The following is a 15,351-nucleotide window of genomic DNA, read 5'->3' on the forward strand; positions in this document are numbered from 1 at the left end:
GGCTCGAACATGTCAGGAAAAGTTAAAGGGGTCCAGGCTGAAATAAGGAAAATAAATCCACTTGCTACATATTCACCATGTGCCTCACATACTCTAAATATTGTTGGAGTACATGCTGCAGAGTCATGTACCGACGTTTCAACATTTTTCGGGTGTTTGAATCACTTGTACAATATCTTCAGTGCCAGCCCAGAGAGATGAAAGATCAAAGAAAAGACTGGCTGCTCCCTTCACCGCATGTCTGATACCCGTTGGAGTGCCCGCATAGTGGCTGTTAAACCAGTTGCAAATCACTTACCATCGCTCATAGAGGCCCTGGATAGCATCCTTGCTAGATGCAGCTTGACTAATGAAGTCAAATCAGAGGTCACTGGTCTGAGGAGTTATTTTACATCTTTCAAAGCCATTGTTCTCCTGACTGTCTGGAAAAAAATACTGCAGTCCATTGAAGACAGAAACATAATTTTGCAGTCAGGAAAAATTACACTAGATGTGGAAGCAGCCAACATAGAGGCACTGAAGGAAGAAATGCAGGTCTTTCGCGACTCATGGGATGACTTCCTTGCAGAGGCTTCCCTCATCGCAGAAGCTACGGATGTTCCCACTGGATTTCCAGTCAGCCACAAGCGAAAGAGAAAACGTTTTGCAGATGAGAGTCAGTGGTCAGAATAGGGAAACCAACAGGAGACAGAATCAAATCTGTTTCGAAACAATGTTTTCTATGTGGCATTAGATAACATCATCTCTGCCTTGGACAGCCGCTTTCAAGCCATTGCAAATATCTGTGATGAATTTGCTGCAATACTGAAAATCAAGGATTTAAAAGATGATCAGATTCACTCAGTTTGCCATTCATTAACAAGCAAATACAAACAAGATCTTAGTGCTAATTTTGAAAGTGATGTGCAACATTTGAGGTCTGTTCATAGTGCCACATTTTCAGACTGCCATTCTCCCCTTGAACTGCTGAATTCCATCTATAAACTTCAGCTCCAGAGCATTTTTGGTGAAGTATGTGTTGCCATCTGAATCTTCTGTACATTACCTGTGACTGTTGCAGGTGGAGAAAGGGCATTTAACAAACTAAAACTAGTTAAAAACTATCTCAGATCCACAACAACCCAAGAGAGGCTAAATAGCCTTGCTAGACTTTCAATTGAAAGTCAGCTAAGCCGACAGTTGGACTTCAAAGACCTCATCAGTGACTTTGCCAACAAAAAGGCCTGGCGTTGGGCTTTCTGATCAGACTGACAGTGAACAAACAAGCCAATTTAAACCTAAATTGAGATTAGATGAGGCTTCTTTTTGATATTTATTTTACAACAACGTATTTCATGTGCTGTTTGTTTTACTTGCACATTTAAGTTAAATGCTACATATCTACCTTGGGCTTCACCTTGTGGACTATCTTGAGCCAGGATGTTTTTTTGCATATCAGTGCTTGATTGTTACAATAAAATACCCACTACCTATTTGTTGAGTGGTTAATTGAAAATGTATTTGCAATCAGAGGTGTAATAACATGTTGCAAATCAGAGAAATGGGAATAAGACAACTAATAATACATAATTTACATAATAATACTCCGACTTGTTGATGGGTTAATTGTAAAAAAAGAAAAATTGGGTGTATTACACCAGGCACCATCAAGAACACTGAAAAACAGAAAAATGAAGAAAAACATCATAATACACAGTTGTAAAAAAAGTGGCAATGAATGGGGTAGAGGGGCCCACACTGATATTCTTTCAGGGGGCCCAGAATTCCTAGCAACTGCCCTGGGGATAATATGGCACTATGAGCTCCCTAAGATATGATGGAGCCTGACCATTTAGAGCTTTGTAAGTTAGGAGAAGGATTTTAAATTGAATTCTGGATTTTACAGGGAGCCAGTGCAGAGAAGCTAAAACAGGAGAAATGTAATCTTGTTTCTTAGTTCTTGTCAGTACACGTGCCTCCGCGTTCTGGATTAGCTGGAGAGTTTTCAAAGATGTCACATTTATTACTTACAATTGATAATATCAAGTATAGTTCTGTCGGAACGGCTGACGCATTCCATACTGGGAAAACATTATTATTATTGATTAAACATTTACCAGTTTTTAGGCTCTCATATTTCTTATCAACTGTACTAATCCTGTATGTTGCATTGTGATTTACTGTCCACTCAAATGAAGGACTTCTTGATCATATTGAATCAAAAAATTAAGGATGCATGAACTGCTTTTTTTTAATATCTAATCTATACAAACAAGCACAATTTTAGGTTTCCTTTTAAAACCACTTACTACCTTTTAAATAATTCAGCCAGTAAGAAGAGAAAGATTGTAAAGGTTATCCTCCTTGAAATAATCAGTGGTATAAGACTGTAGTGTCCCCCACAGCCCTCATAGTGAGCCACACCTCTCCTGTACCACTTTATCAATTGACCAACTTTGATACTGTTTACTGTACTCATTTTTCCATGTGCTACCTGAAATTGTCCCTCCCAGATTACTAAAAGATGCCATTTAAGTTATCGGACCATCAATGCTTGCTGTTGTGAACCAACCAAATAACCATTATTCCTTCAAAGTGGCCACAGTTCAGCCCCTTCTAAAGAAACTGCACCTTGATCCTTGCACACCAACGAACCGTACATCTACTTCTAAGCTTTCTTTAACAGTAAACATTTGTGATAAAATAATATGCAAGCAACTTCTGCAACTTAATAGCCCCTTTTACACTGCCAGATTTTCGGTGAATGTTGGGCCATTTTGCTGGCAAGCTGCGAGCGTTTAGACACACAGAGTCAGATTGGCGAGTTGATCCCTCTAACCCTAACCCAAAAGTAGGCAGGCAGCATTTTGCTGCACTCCCCGATTTTGTTTTTATGCTGCCAATGCTGAAAGGAGACTGATTGGGCTTTCCTGCAAATTTGCACAATTCCTATTTAAAAAGGGCTAATGAAAAAATACATACTTGATGAATACCAGTCAGACTTTTAACAAAAAAACAGCTCTGCTGAGGGCCACAAACCTTTGTGCGGCCTTTGACTCAGTTGATCACACAATTCTGACTGATTTGCTAAAAAATGGGTTGAGATATCTGGTGTAGCACTAAAATTGTTGTGTTCTTTTTTATCCAACCAGAAGTTTTTTGTGTCCACCAATGACAAACATGACAAACACCTGTCTGGACTGTTCAAATGCTATTTATTTCTGCCTTAGCCAAGCCACTGTTACAGTTAGTCCAAAACTCTGCAGCAAGACTTCACACGAACCCGCAAAATTCAGTAGGGTTCTACTCCTTAAGGGCAATAAATGCATTAGCCTCTCTGACAGAAATACAGTTTATATACCAGTGATAAATGCACTAGCCTTTCTGAAAAAGTATTATTATTACCTAATATCATTCACTTTTCTCAACACAAAAAAACGTGGTTTATCATACTAGTCATACTAGCCAGTGATAAAATATGGCATATTGCCTGGATCGGCTAACATTTAAAGTAACTGGAGTAATTATGTATACAACAATTATATCACATGATAAGAATCATCCAAATTAAATTCAGCATCATCTCTGTGAAGGTTCCTCTTTTTGTCCTGGCCACTGGATATCTTAAAGTCCTTAGTTTTTCATACTGTAAAAAATAATTAACGTGGCTACTGTGACACGTCCATTGGTTCGTGGATTCCAGTTTTGAAGCCTTGAGTTCTGCATTTCTGCCGTTACCATCGTGTTTTTTTTTTTTTGTTTCTGGGAGGCAGAAGTGACCATATTTGGGCGACACATTGGCGCTGTGGAGGAACGAGGGTTGGTTTCGACTGAGAAGCTGAGCTCACTATCATCAGACAGCCTGTCACTTATTGCAGCCCGCTCTTAATTATGTGTAACTTTAAGCCTTTAGAAAATGTGAACCGGAGAGTTATATCAAATTTCACCTCCTGTACAGTTGTCATGAATATTGAAATTAGCTATAGAGACCAGTACTACTTTTTGTACCAGACTGTAAACATGGTTATTTCTGCTATAAAGCTGGACATTTTAACATGGAGGTCTCTGAGGATTGACTGGCTTCTGGAGCCAGCCTCAAGTAGCCATTAGAGCAGGGGTCTGCAACCTTTGCCATTAAAAGAGCCATTTTTTGACCAAGAATAATTTGAAAAAATCTGTGTGGAGCCGCAAAACATGTTTGAGCCTTATAATCAAGGTAAATAGCCTATTAAGTCTAAATTAGCATATACTTATGGTCTAAATAAGCATTTGTTAATATGTTTTACCACAAGATGGACACTGTGCAGGGCACTATTTATGATTATTTGGTACTTAAATTTTGCAGAGCTGGCAGTGAGAGCAAACAAATCTGTCCACGCACTACTACATTCTCTATTTTATTCAATTTACTTTTTTGGATTTGGCATCCATAGCTAACCAGCCACTGCTATCGAGGTTCAGCAACATTTGGATTCATAGAATGAATTTCCATAGAATTCTTTTCTCAAAGGCTCAAGGAGCCACTGGACAGGGGCTAAAGAGCCACATGTGGCTCCGGAGCCACAGGTTGCCTACCCCTGCCTTAGAGTAACTGCAGTTTTTGGCACTTCTCTGCTGGCTTCACTTTTTCAGCCCCAGAGGTTGCTGCTTGGAATTCTGTCACACATCCAAGAGGCTTTGTCAGTTTGAAACTATTGAAAATGTTTTCCAGACGAACGAGACAAAGTCCAGTTGAGCAGGTTGTCCAGTAATCAGAGGATTGCTAGTGGCGTTCCCACTTTCTCCAGAGCCTTCATGTGTAAGACAAGCCATAAAGGGTGACATGTTTTAGCTAGTCTTTTGTTAGGAATCTCAAGATTCCTTTAAACATGTTCGGGCCCTTTACCTGTAACATTTTTTTACCTCATGATGTAGCCAGTAATCTTAATGAAAGACCTCTTAATTACATTTCAACATTTCAGAGAAAACTACATCAACATCTAAGTCATGTGTTCGTGAGATGTTATGTATGTTGAAATGGAGCCAGCAGGGTTTTTTATGCAAAATCATCTCTGTATACATGCAGGTAGTTGCTACAGCAGAAGAAACATACGATTACAGGAGGAATACATAGTCAGTGGAAACCAGGAAAGCACATATGTGCAGCATTCACAGTAAATCAACCATAAATCACATTTTTGTGTTCTAGACTCAATCTCTACCAGGTATTAACATGTGATCTGTATCTGAGTATGTTGAGATAAAGACAACTGATGACTGACCTCTGCATTTACATCCACTGTTAATCCATTTTGCCTGCATTGGGATCAGATCTCAGTATTCCTTTTGGAGGAACTGGCAGACTTCTCAACAAACAAAGTACAATATATCTCAGGTTAGAGTTGCTACAATTGATAGTTTTACAATTATGTATCAAATGACAAAGTAACAGTGTAATACCATAAAAGGGGCCGGTCGCCCTGATTAAACTACTAATCAATGGAACCTGCAGCTTTCTTTGGTTTTATGGAGCTTTATGGCTCTCTTGCATTACCTGCTCAGCACCATGTGACAGACACAGCTGAGAGCTAGCTGGTGAACTTACTGGAGCATTTAGCAGCTAAAGGGACAGTTTTCTACCTCAGGAGCTGGTAGAGATTAAAACAGAGTTAAAAGAGTATGAATATTAAATCCACCAGGTGTCCAGAAACACAACTGCAAGATGTGTAAATAAGCAACTGGTATCTAACACATTTAGAATGCCAACTCAAAGGGACGCTAATATGTAATTATATTTACAACTTGTTTCTGCTGCCCCCAGTGGCTCAAAACATGTTATTGCAGGTTTGAGGAAAGTGATGAATGATTCTCTCGAGGGACAGTTAGAATGTGCAAACGGACACACTGAGACAGCTGAAGACATCTGCAGGCTACTTTTCAGTCACTGAGCTAATTAGGCAAAAATTGTTCACACTGTAAAGGCCCTGACACACCAAGCTATCAGTCCGCCATCAGTGTGTGTCCATGGCCCATGGTGTGTCCTGCACCATTGGCCCTTGTTGGCGCTAGTCAGCTTTTTTCCCGCCAATTACGCGTGTTGAATCAGCATCAGCGACAGCAGAACCCATCGGTGAATAAAATCACTCTGATTGTCCGTTCAGCTCAGCACAAGAGAAGAGAAGAAGGAATTTAGGAGAGAAACAAAAAGCTAAGATAAGCTTTTTGACAATCATCTTTAGTTAGGGCATGATTCCTATCAATATGGCCGAACTGTGCGGATGTCATTTTTACACATCTCTGAAACACATTTCAAAATGAAAATGGAAACCGTGAACAATAAACATGCTTCAGATTTTGATCTCACAGAGAGCAGTGCAACAGCACGTCATTCAGGCTTGATTCATCTGACTTTGATAAAGTGGCCAAAGAGCATGTAAACTACAGCAGAACCAGTGATCATGCAATCCCTTTAAGAATTAAAGTCTTGACACACCAAGCCGACAGTCAGCTATCGATCAGTGTCGGTCCGTTGGTGAGCACCCATGGCCCTCGTCTGCTTTCTTTTGGGTGATTCAGCATGTTTAATCAGTGTTAGCGAGAGTGGAGCCTGTCTGTGAATGAAATCCCTCTGTTTGTCAGTTCAGCTCAGCACAGGAGAAGAGAAACAGCAGTGAGGAAAGTAAACAAAGAGCTAAAGTTCAGAGGGAGTGAGACCAAAACAAACTTGTTCCAAAAGGTCAGATTATTTTATTCTTAAGCCACTGAGCTCTTTAAGCAGAAAGGTTCCCTGGTGGTTTGTGTTACTGTTCACTGCCGCACAGTAAATATGATCTATTCTTTCAACATTTTGTTGTCACTAGTCGGTTTGGTGTGTCTGGGCCTATAGACTGTAACTGTGATGGCACTAGTTCTCTGAAGTCAGTTTGGTGTGTCTGGGCCTTTAGACTGTAACTGTGATGGACTATTTGACCACTAATGGGATCAAATACCCAGTCAGTTTTGTGTTCTGTGATTTAAATTCAGATCCAAAGTCTCCTTCTGGGCACTGTTTTGGCAACTGGTAGTCCAACATTCTGTTAAGACATTTCTTTTCTCTGTTGTAAATTATCACAGGTTGTCCTGAGTGCACACCATCTTGGGTAGCACAACATGATTTTGCCAAGAAGGACATGCTGCTGGATCAACATCCCACACTGTATTCCTGGACCAACATTGCAATCAACCAGTCACAGCCTTCGGACATCATCAGTATGTTTAAATTTGAACAGTTGAACAAAATCCAAACAAAACGTTACTGCAAGGTTAATGAGTTTGCCAATAGACTAGAATATTGTTCACTACATTAAGAGTAGTTGCAGAGACCTGTAATGGACATATTTTCTCTCTTTTTCCATAGCACCTTCAAAACTTTTTTTTTTTTCTTTTGCAAAATTGCAGTGCTAGTGTGATCCAGGACCATCAGCATCATCTTCTGTGTATTTTGTTTAGGCTGATCTAGGGCCATCATCATCAGAATTAGAATCAGAGTCAGAAATACTTTATTGATCCCTGAGGGGAAATTATTTGCTTTACAGGTGCTCCTTGCAAGAGTGGAAAGATAAGTGAAAATATAAGAAATTTAACAAGAGTATTTACAAATATATAGTTCAAATAAACAGGATTATTAACAAAAAATAAAGTATGTGTGTATATATATATATATATATATGTGTGTGTGTGTGTGTGTGTGTATATGTATATGTGTGTATATATATATATATATATATATATATATATATATACATATATATATGCCAGGTTTTTCCCAGGACCTCTCCGTATTAAAATACATTCATCCCTACCCCATTCTGATCTTGCAGTACCCGCTGCTGGACATTTGACTTATATATATATATTATATAAAAAAATACACAGAATATATACAGTCAAGGTGAAATGGGGTTATCATCACGTTGACCCTGGATTGTTTGTCCATGTTGATCCAGGACCATCATGGCTTTGTGTTCATGTTGACATACACAAATTATCCATAATCAGTGTGGTGATGATGATCCCGAATAAGCACTGCAATCTTGAAGATAAATTAATAGATAGATAAATAGTAAGGGTTTTAAGAAGCTCTAAAAAGGGAAGGAAATGTGCTAATCACAGGTATTTTCATGGAAAAATTATATTATCAATACTCTTTGTTGATGAACCTACTCAGCAGAAAACTAGCTATTATTGTAGCCTATTGGCAAGCTTACTTGTTAGCATAGCCTACCTCTTCTAGCTCTGAAGAGGCACAAAGGAATTTTGAAAGAAGTACACACTGATGATGTCAGAGGGCTGTGATTGGTTGATTGCAATGTTAGTCCAGGAATGCAAAGTGGGATGTTGATCCAGGAAGATGCCCTACTTGGCAAAATCACGCTGTCTTGCATGATTTATTGACTGGTATAACAAAATAAATGTAAAATAATACATGTAAGATGGTTATGGTTATTTACTCACGCTAATCTTAACCATTTTACATGAGTTGTCAAGACTAAACCCATGAAACTGCACCCAGTTAGTTTTTGTATTTCACCAGCATTAAAATTATTAATACAAACACCTTGTTGTTTCTCTGTGTGTTTCTCACACAATTAAACACACACACACACACAGGCTCAGGTTTCAGCAGTTTTATGCAAGTTATTTAAAATTTCCACAGCAGATATAAGTGACTCTATAAGCATCTGTTCTGTAAATTGATATATCTTTTTTAACATACTGTAATAAAAAAACATTGTTTTGTGGTTGCATACAAATGCTTTCTATGGTATTATATTTGTGTCCTAATCCTGAGTGCACAGTGGGATATTTTGAGATTTAACATACATAAATTATGTTTTGTAGACATAGTATTATCATAGACAGACAGTTTTAATTTAAGCACAGAAATCTGTCCTGTGCTTAATGAAATTTGAAAGTGTTAAAAGGGCACATTTACCTCAAATTTCCTGCTCACAGTCAGTGGTAATGTGCATGTTTGTTAATAAATATGCAATTAGATTAATCTTTTACAAAATACTTTTGGTGCTCAAGATGTCCCATTGCATGCTCAGAATAGAAACACATACAACTTCATAACATTTCAGTTTGGTTCGACTCTGATATATTCTTCACTCCTATAACGTCTGCATATTCATTTTTTCATACCATTTTAGATCAAACATACAGGAGCATTAAAAACAATGCCTAATGAACGTCTGTGAATCAAAGACACTGCAGTGTTAATCAATCCAGTATGATGGCACCACAGATTTTTTAGTGGGCAGTTGTATTGTTCCATACAAGGTTTAGCTCTTATTTTCCCTGATCTACTGTAGTTCTTCCTTTCTCCTTCAGATTTGTGCAAAATGTCAAAACAAAATCAGACTGAGCCATTTTATAGACTTATGGACTGATTAGTAAAGCACTGTTAGCTAAAATCAGTTGTCAGCTTACCACTGTCACTATTGCTGTGTTGAACAGAGAAGCAGTAGACAACGATACACAGCATCTTTTATTATTGAAAGACAACACACTTTCTTCATGGCTCCATGAGTGAGAAGCTTTCGCTGCTGCCATTGTTTGCATGTCTGTTACGTCACTTGCCTGAAGCTGTGCCTGCGCAAGAAGTCAGCAGCGCTTAATAAGCAGGATAGGATGTATGCTGTTGGGAGGGTTGCTTTTATTTATTTTTGATCTTTTTATCTTTTATTTTTTATTTTTTCCATTACAAAGTTTTCAAAGCGAGCAACAGAAATAAACACAAACAGGCCATCTGACAAAATTTCAGCTCAAAACGGCAGCACTGGACAGACTTTACCTGTATTCAGAATACCACAAATTTAAACTGTAATGGAATAAAATTATCCATATTTTGTATTTTAAATATGTTACACTGCAACTTGTATTCCATTACCCCCAACCCTGACATGCAACAGTGTCCAAGTTTCTTTCAGAGTACTTCAACTAGTATATTCAGGTTTCTCATAACTGGATGTGGGCTTATTCAGGTTTCTGAAATCGGTATATGGTGTTTACATACTCACATAACACATAGAGGGAATACTACAAAAACCTGATCATAAACGGGTTATTTATGTCCATGCAAATGCACCTTAGTGAGACTATTTTCTTTTTAAGGTAAAACACTAATAGTGAGGTCAGCTCTGTAACTAATTTGTAAAATTAGGTAGTTAAAACCCCCTGAAACCCTTGCATGGGTTTCAGGGGGTTTGGGTTAAACTGACCCTATAATAACTTTCATATCTGATCAGTAATGTGATAGAAAAATAATAGAAATTTATTCAAAAGTTGTCCTGTGAACCACCATGTTAAAGGTGGAACACCTTGACTGGCTGACACCTGATTTTAATTAAAGGCTAACATCTGTGTGCCTTAAGAGCCTTACTTTGTTTCCTTTGGCCTCCTCGCAAGCAGCTCCCAACAGCTGTGTTTGTCATTCTACCACCTTCTGCCTCCTTCTGATGACTGCTGTGATGGGTCCTGTAGGTAAAGCCTTGATTATGTTCCAGGCCTCAAAGCGAGTCATGTCCTGCAGACTAATCCCCTGGACCTGCAGCAGTTCATCTCCAGGCTGCAGACTGCTCTGCTCTGCTGCTCCACCTGAAACACACACAAAAACACAGGCCAAGACTGTTTGGGCTGGGTATCTCTTGTAATATTAACAACAACTGCTAACCTGGGTTTCAGTATGGACAAGGATCTAACCTTTTAGGGCCCTGAGCACTGAACAGTACAAGGACCCTATTGTAATGCAAGGAATTATTTTTTGTAGGGCCTGAGCACCGGCTGCAAGCAATCACAAAGGTGCTCTTGAAACCCTCATTCACCAACCACTCTCATTTATATCCACTCCCGAGACTTCTGAATAGGCCTATAAAAGGTCTGCAGTCTTGGACAGAGGAAAGAGAGGATCACCTCATCAGTTTGTTTTGAGGAACAGCCATGTCTGTATGACACAAGCTTTGAATTTATTTTAGTCAAGCACCAACCTCCGGGGGGGGAGTTTTTCTAACTCTTCTGTTTATTAAGGTTTGAAATTGCGCATAATTAAGGGCGTGGTCACTTTGAGTGACAGGTCGCACCATCACGGGTAGCTAACTAGCATGCTAACTAGCCGCTGGCTCTGCTGTGTGTCTCAGACTCGGCCGTCTGCTCGGCGTCGTCTCAGCCAATTCGTGCCCATGTTCAAGGCATTGAACCTGTCCTCTCAGCCGTGTTTGTGCCTTTTGGATATTTTTTCAGGCAAATATTGGAGTAATATGGCTTGCGGTTCGATTAATTATACCAACAGACCGTCCAAGATGGCTGTGCTCCAGGTTTTTCGGTAAGTGAAAATCGGAAATTCTAGTATTATTTTATTTATGTTTATATGTTAGCACTAATTAGCGGGTATCGGTGTCTATGGTCACACAGTCACCACCTAGCTTGTCAGCAGCGTGTATCGGTGTCTGCGGTCACCACCTAGCTTGTCAGCTTATTATTATATTATTAAGCCTTTATTTAATACATGTAAAATCACGCTGATACCAGAGGTCTCATTTTCAAGTGCGACCTGTATCACAGCACCAACATCCACATCAAGTTATAGAGCCACAGACAATACGATACAGCACAAGCTTAGCTCGTTAACTAGCTAACCAGCCAGCTAACGGTTAGCCTTCAAGCAAGACGCCGGGATGCATCGAAGTCAGACCCTGACAGAGAAGTGTTAGGCATTTAGGGAGAGAATATTTTGAACAAAAGGCTGAGGCTGTGTGAGGTTTGAAAATAAAGGTCCACCACGTTAGTTAGCTAACGTGATGCAATGTTAACGTTGTCATATGAGCAGTGTAATGTTAACGTAACATTAAGGCTATACTTGTGTATGTAAATTAAAAAGTGGCAAACTGTGTGAAATTACAATAAGGTGTGTAACGTATAAAAAAAACTAATGTGACATTTGACTGTCACATATAAAATATTAAGAAGACTAGTGTATGATATAGGCCTGTAGTTACACAACAATAGATAATGCACAGACAGAATATGAGGACTGTGATGGCCACCACCTTTTTGTTTTGCTAAAATAAATTATGATCTGTTGAACATTGAAGTAATTTAAGGCGTATTGTTTGCATGTAAAGGTGTCTGTGAAGTAGGTAGCTAACACATATATTACTTTTAATATCTATTTGTCTGTGTAAAGTTTTCCTCTAGGTGACCCAGACAGACTGGACCAGTGGACACTCAACACGAGGAGACAGAACTGGACTCCAAACAAGACTTCCCATCTGTGCAGTGAACACTTTGAGAGTCATCACTTAAGCACTGACTCTAGGATAAAGACACCTTTTTTCATACAGTACCTCACATAGAGTCAAGAAACTTATTAGTTTAAAATGATGAATTATTGTCCATAATACATTTAAATGCATTACATAAATTACTAATTGTCATACATTACTAAGTACTCGACTAGGGCACAGCCTGCTCTGTACTATTACTGATAAGGTGAAATTACTGACACACCAGTGCAGTTTAGTGTTCCCCTGATGCAAAAGGCCAAATGAAGATTTTATCAATCAAGGAACATGACATGTATTTACTGACTTTAACATTTTAGTGCCTTTTATGTCTTTATGCAAAGACCCTTTATCAAAGTGAGAATCACATTCAAATATAAAGTCAAATATCTACAGAACTTAAACACAAAACTAAGATAGGCTGTAGTCAATGTTTTCTACCTGTGTTTTTAACCTGTCATCTTTCTCTCATGTAGGACACTTGAGGAAAGTTACAACGCCTCAGCCAATGTGATATTTACTCCACAGTAAAGAGGTTGTTTCACAAGAAATTAAGATTTTGCAAATGATGACACTGGGTCCTAATTCACAGGTTTTATAATAACTGTTATAAATCGTTTCATTTATTTCATGTGTACTTTTTGTAACCTTTTAATATGGATGTTTTCATGAATGCAAGCTTTGACTTAATTTTGTTAAACTGTTTGTGTAATGGTTATAACTTTTGCTATATAAAATGGATCAGACAAAATTTACTTTAGAGTAAAAGCAAATTTTTTGAAAGCTGTCATTCATCAGTTTCCTGTGATGATTGGAAATATAGTGGTGATTTAAACCATTAACAAAATATAATCGTTATTAATGGTATCTTAATGTTTTCATTTTTGTCTTAACATTTACCCAAGTTTGCATTTATCTTAGCAGAATGTAAAAAAAAAAAAATGAAAAGCTGATGTTATGTGCTGGTTTTGTTTGAACATTTCTTTAAGACAAATGAAGAAATTTCCCTGAGAAACTATTCTCCTTTTGTGAAAAACAAGGAAATATCTGCACACTGAATAGTTTTAAGTCCTGTAGGAGGTATTATTTATTTGTGACGTTGTGACATATGAGAAGGTTCTGTGGGTATTGCTCAGTATTGAGGCTTATATAGTGAGGCTAAAAAAATGTAACACACAATTGGCTGATTATGTTTCTGTTTGCCCCACTATAAAAACGTCACAATACCTTTGCCTGAGGAAGACCCTCTCAGAGTTGGCAACATAGCGAACAAGTGATACCTCCTTGGGGGCTTCAAAACTTTTGTGTCCAGCTAATTCTTTGTTTTTCACTTTGAGCCCTTTTATCCAGTCTCATTCTTCTGTGTTAAAACTAGACTTCTAACAGAGCAGCAAACAAAGGTTACTCTCCAAAATCTTCTCAGGCTCTGCTGCTGGGTGTAAAGTGCTTAGTTATCTTCAAATACAAAGTTAAAATAATCAGGCCCACACAGAAATGGACTGCTTAATTTTTTGTCAGTGACAATGTTAAACATTAATGCTTTATGTTTTATCTGTAGTGTATGATTTGTTTGCCCTTTCAATTGACAGTCAGATTTGATTGTGAAATACAACATTCAGTCAGTAACAAAGACAAAAGGAGTGCAAATGTAAATAGAATTTATTGAAATTTTAAACAAGTTATAGATGAATATCAAAAACTCAACATTAACCATGACAAGCCTGGGCTATGTTCAGGCCTAACAAAATGTGTCCTAAGGCCAAATTCAAAAGACACTGCCAACTGTAAGCAGTTCACTACGTTTGGAGGTGGTCTTTAAGACAATTAACTAATTTACTTAAAAACATATAATTTCTCCTAGGTGTGAGATGAATGTGTCTGATGTGAGGGTGCTCAATTATGGCACCATTTAAACTATGAACAAATGTAGCTATAACACTGTTAACAAATTTCCTGGCCTTATCAATCTTTGCTGGATTGCCACCAGCCTCCCACCTGCACCTTTGGGCCAATGAAGAAAATATTATCTTAATGCCAAGATGCTGGAGGTGAAGCTGGTGCAGGTCCTCCTTCATCATGCTGACCAGCTTGACACTGCTGACCTTCCCCATGTCATTGCCGCCACAGTGGATGATGAGGACATCTGGTGCTGCTCTTCCTCACAGGGAGTGGGAAAAGAAGGAGACAAGGCCTCTCCACTGCAGTCCACTCCAGCCAAACCAGCAGACACAGACGCCCGGCATGCTGAGGGTGCTTCCCAAGGTCTCTGCAGCTCTCTGGACACCACGTCGGACATAGCTGTCACCAATGATCCACACTGTGCATATGAAAGTAAAATGAGTGTAATAAATGCTTTAGGTAATTAAAAACAGAAAGTTAACTATAAAGGGTGAATCACTTGTTTTTGTTGACAATACTATTATGTCACATCTGTAGGATAAAGTAAAACAGGGAGCAACACCTCAAAATATAGATGACAGTCTTTTTTTCTTTTTATCCTTGGAAGACAATGTAATATTAGCTGTCTGAAGTCAAGTAGCCAAAACTGGTACTTAGAGTTTCTGCTGTGTGTAGCAGGCATGGTGGAGACGTAACGTTAACAAGTGGCCATGACCTCAACGCCGGTGATGTACTGAAAGAAATTAACATCTTGTAACAAGTATAACACTGCCTTTCTTTCACAATTTCTGCATTTCTTTATCATGTTCTAGATGATAATCTCGCAATGCACTGTTGATAACAGTAACGTTAACGTTACAGATACATTTCAGTCCCCTTCAACTTTTATCAATGTCATCTTACCATAATTAGCGTTCTATATTTAAAAATGTTGAAACGTTTTTTAAGATTGTGTAATCTCAATAACAGCTGAATCATTGTTTCAAGATTTGTTGTATAACGTTAGTTTCAGGTAAACTCAACTTACCTCAAGTTTCGTGAAGGAGCTGGCACCAAGCGGGAGCAGCCAACACCACAGGGCTTGCCAAAGTAGCGTAGCTTGTTAGCCCTCTAGCTTGTTAGCCTAGCTTGTTAGCCTTAGCTAACTTAGCAGCATCGAGCGAGATGGGCGTGT

The 15,351-nt window shown here is 38.6% G+C and overlaps 1 protein-coding gene across 5 annotated transcripts in view; it reads right to left on the minus strand.

Moving 5' to 3' along the window:
* Nucleotides 1–8,609: 8,609 nt before the first annotated feature.
* Nucleotides 8,610–15,351, minus strand: part of il16 (interleukin 16) — a 48,357-nt gene continuing 41,615 nt past the window's right edge. For all 5 annotated transcript variants that reach the window (XM_078162526.1, XM_033637063.2, XM_033636971.2 and 2 more), the window contains one exon: nucleotides 8,610–10,596. In XM_078162526.1, the coding sequence (XP_078018652.1) occupies nucleotides 10,430–10,596 (167 nt within the window). In that variant the 3' untranslated portion in view covers nucleotides 8,610–10,429. The remainder of the gene's footprint in view (nucleotides 10,597–15,351) is intronic.

The sequence above is a fragment of the Epinephelus lanceolatus genome, chromosome 2 (assembly GCF_041903045.1).
Source record: "Epinephelus lanceolatus isolate andai-2023 chromosome 2, ASM4190304v1, whole genome shotgun sequence".
In the NCBI taxonomy this organism is placed as follows: Eukaryota; Metazoa; Chordata; class Actinopteri; order Perciformes; family Serranidae; genus Epinephelus; species Epinephelus lanceolatus.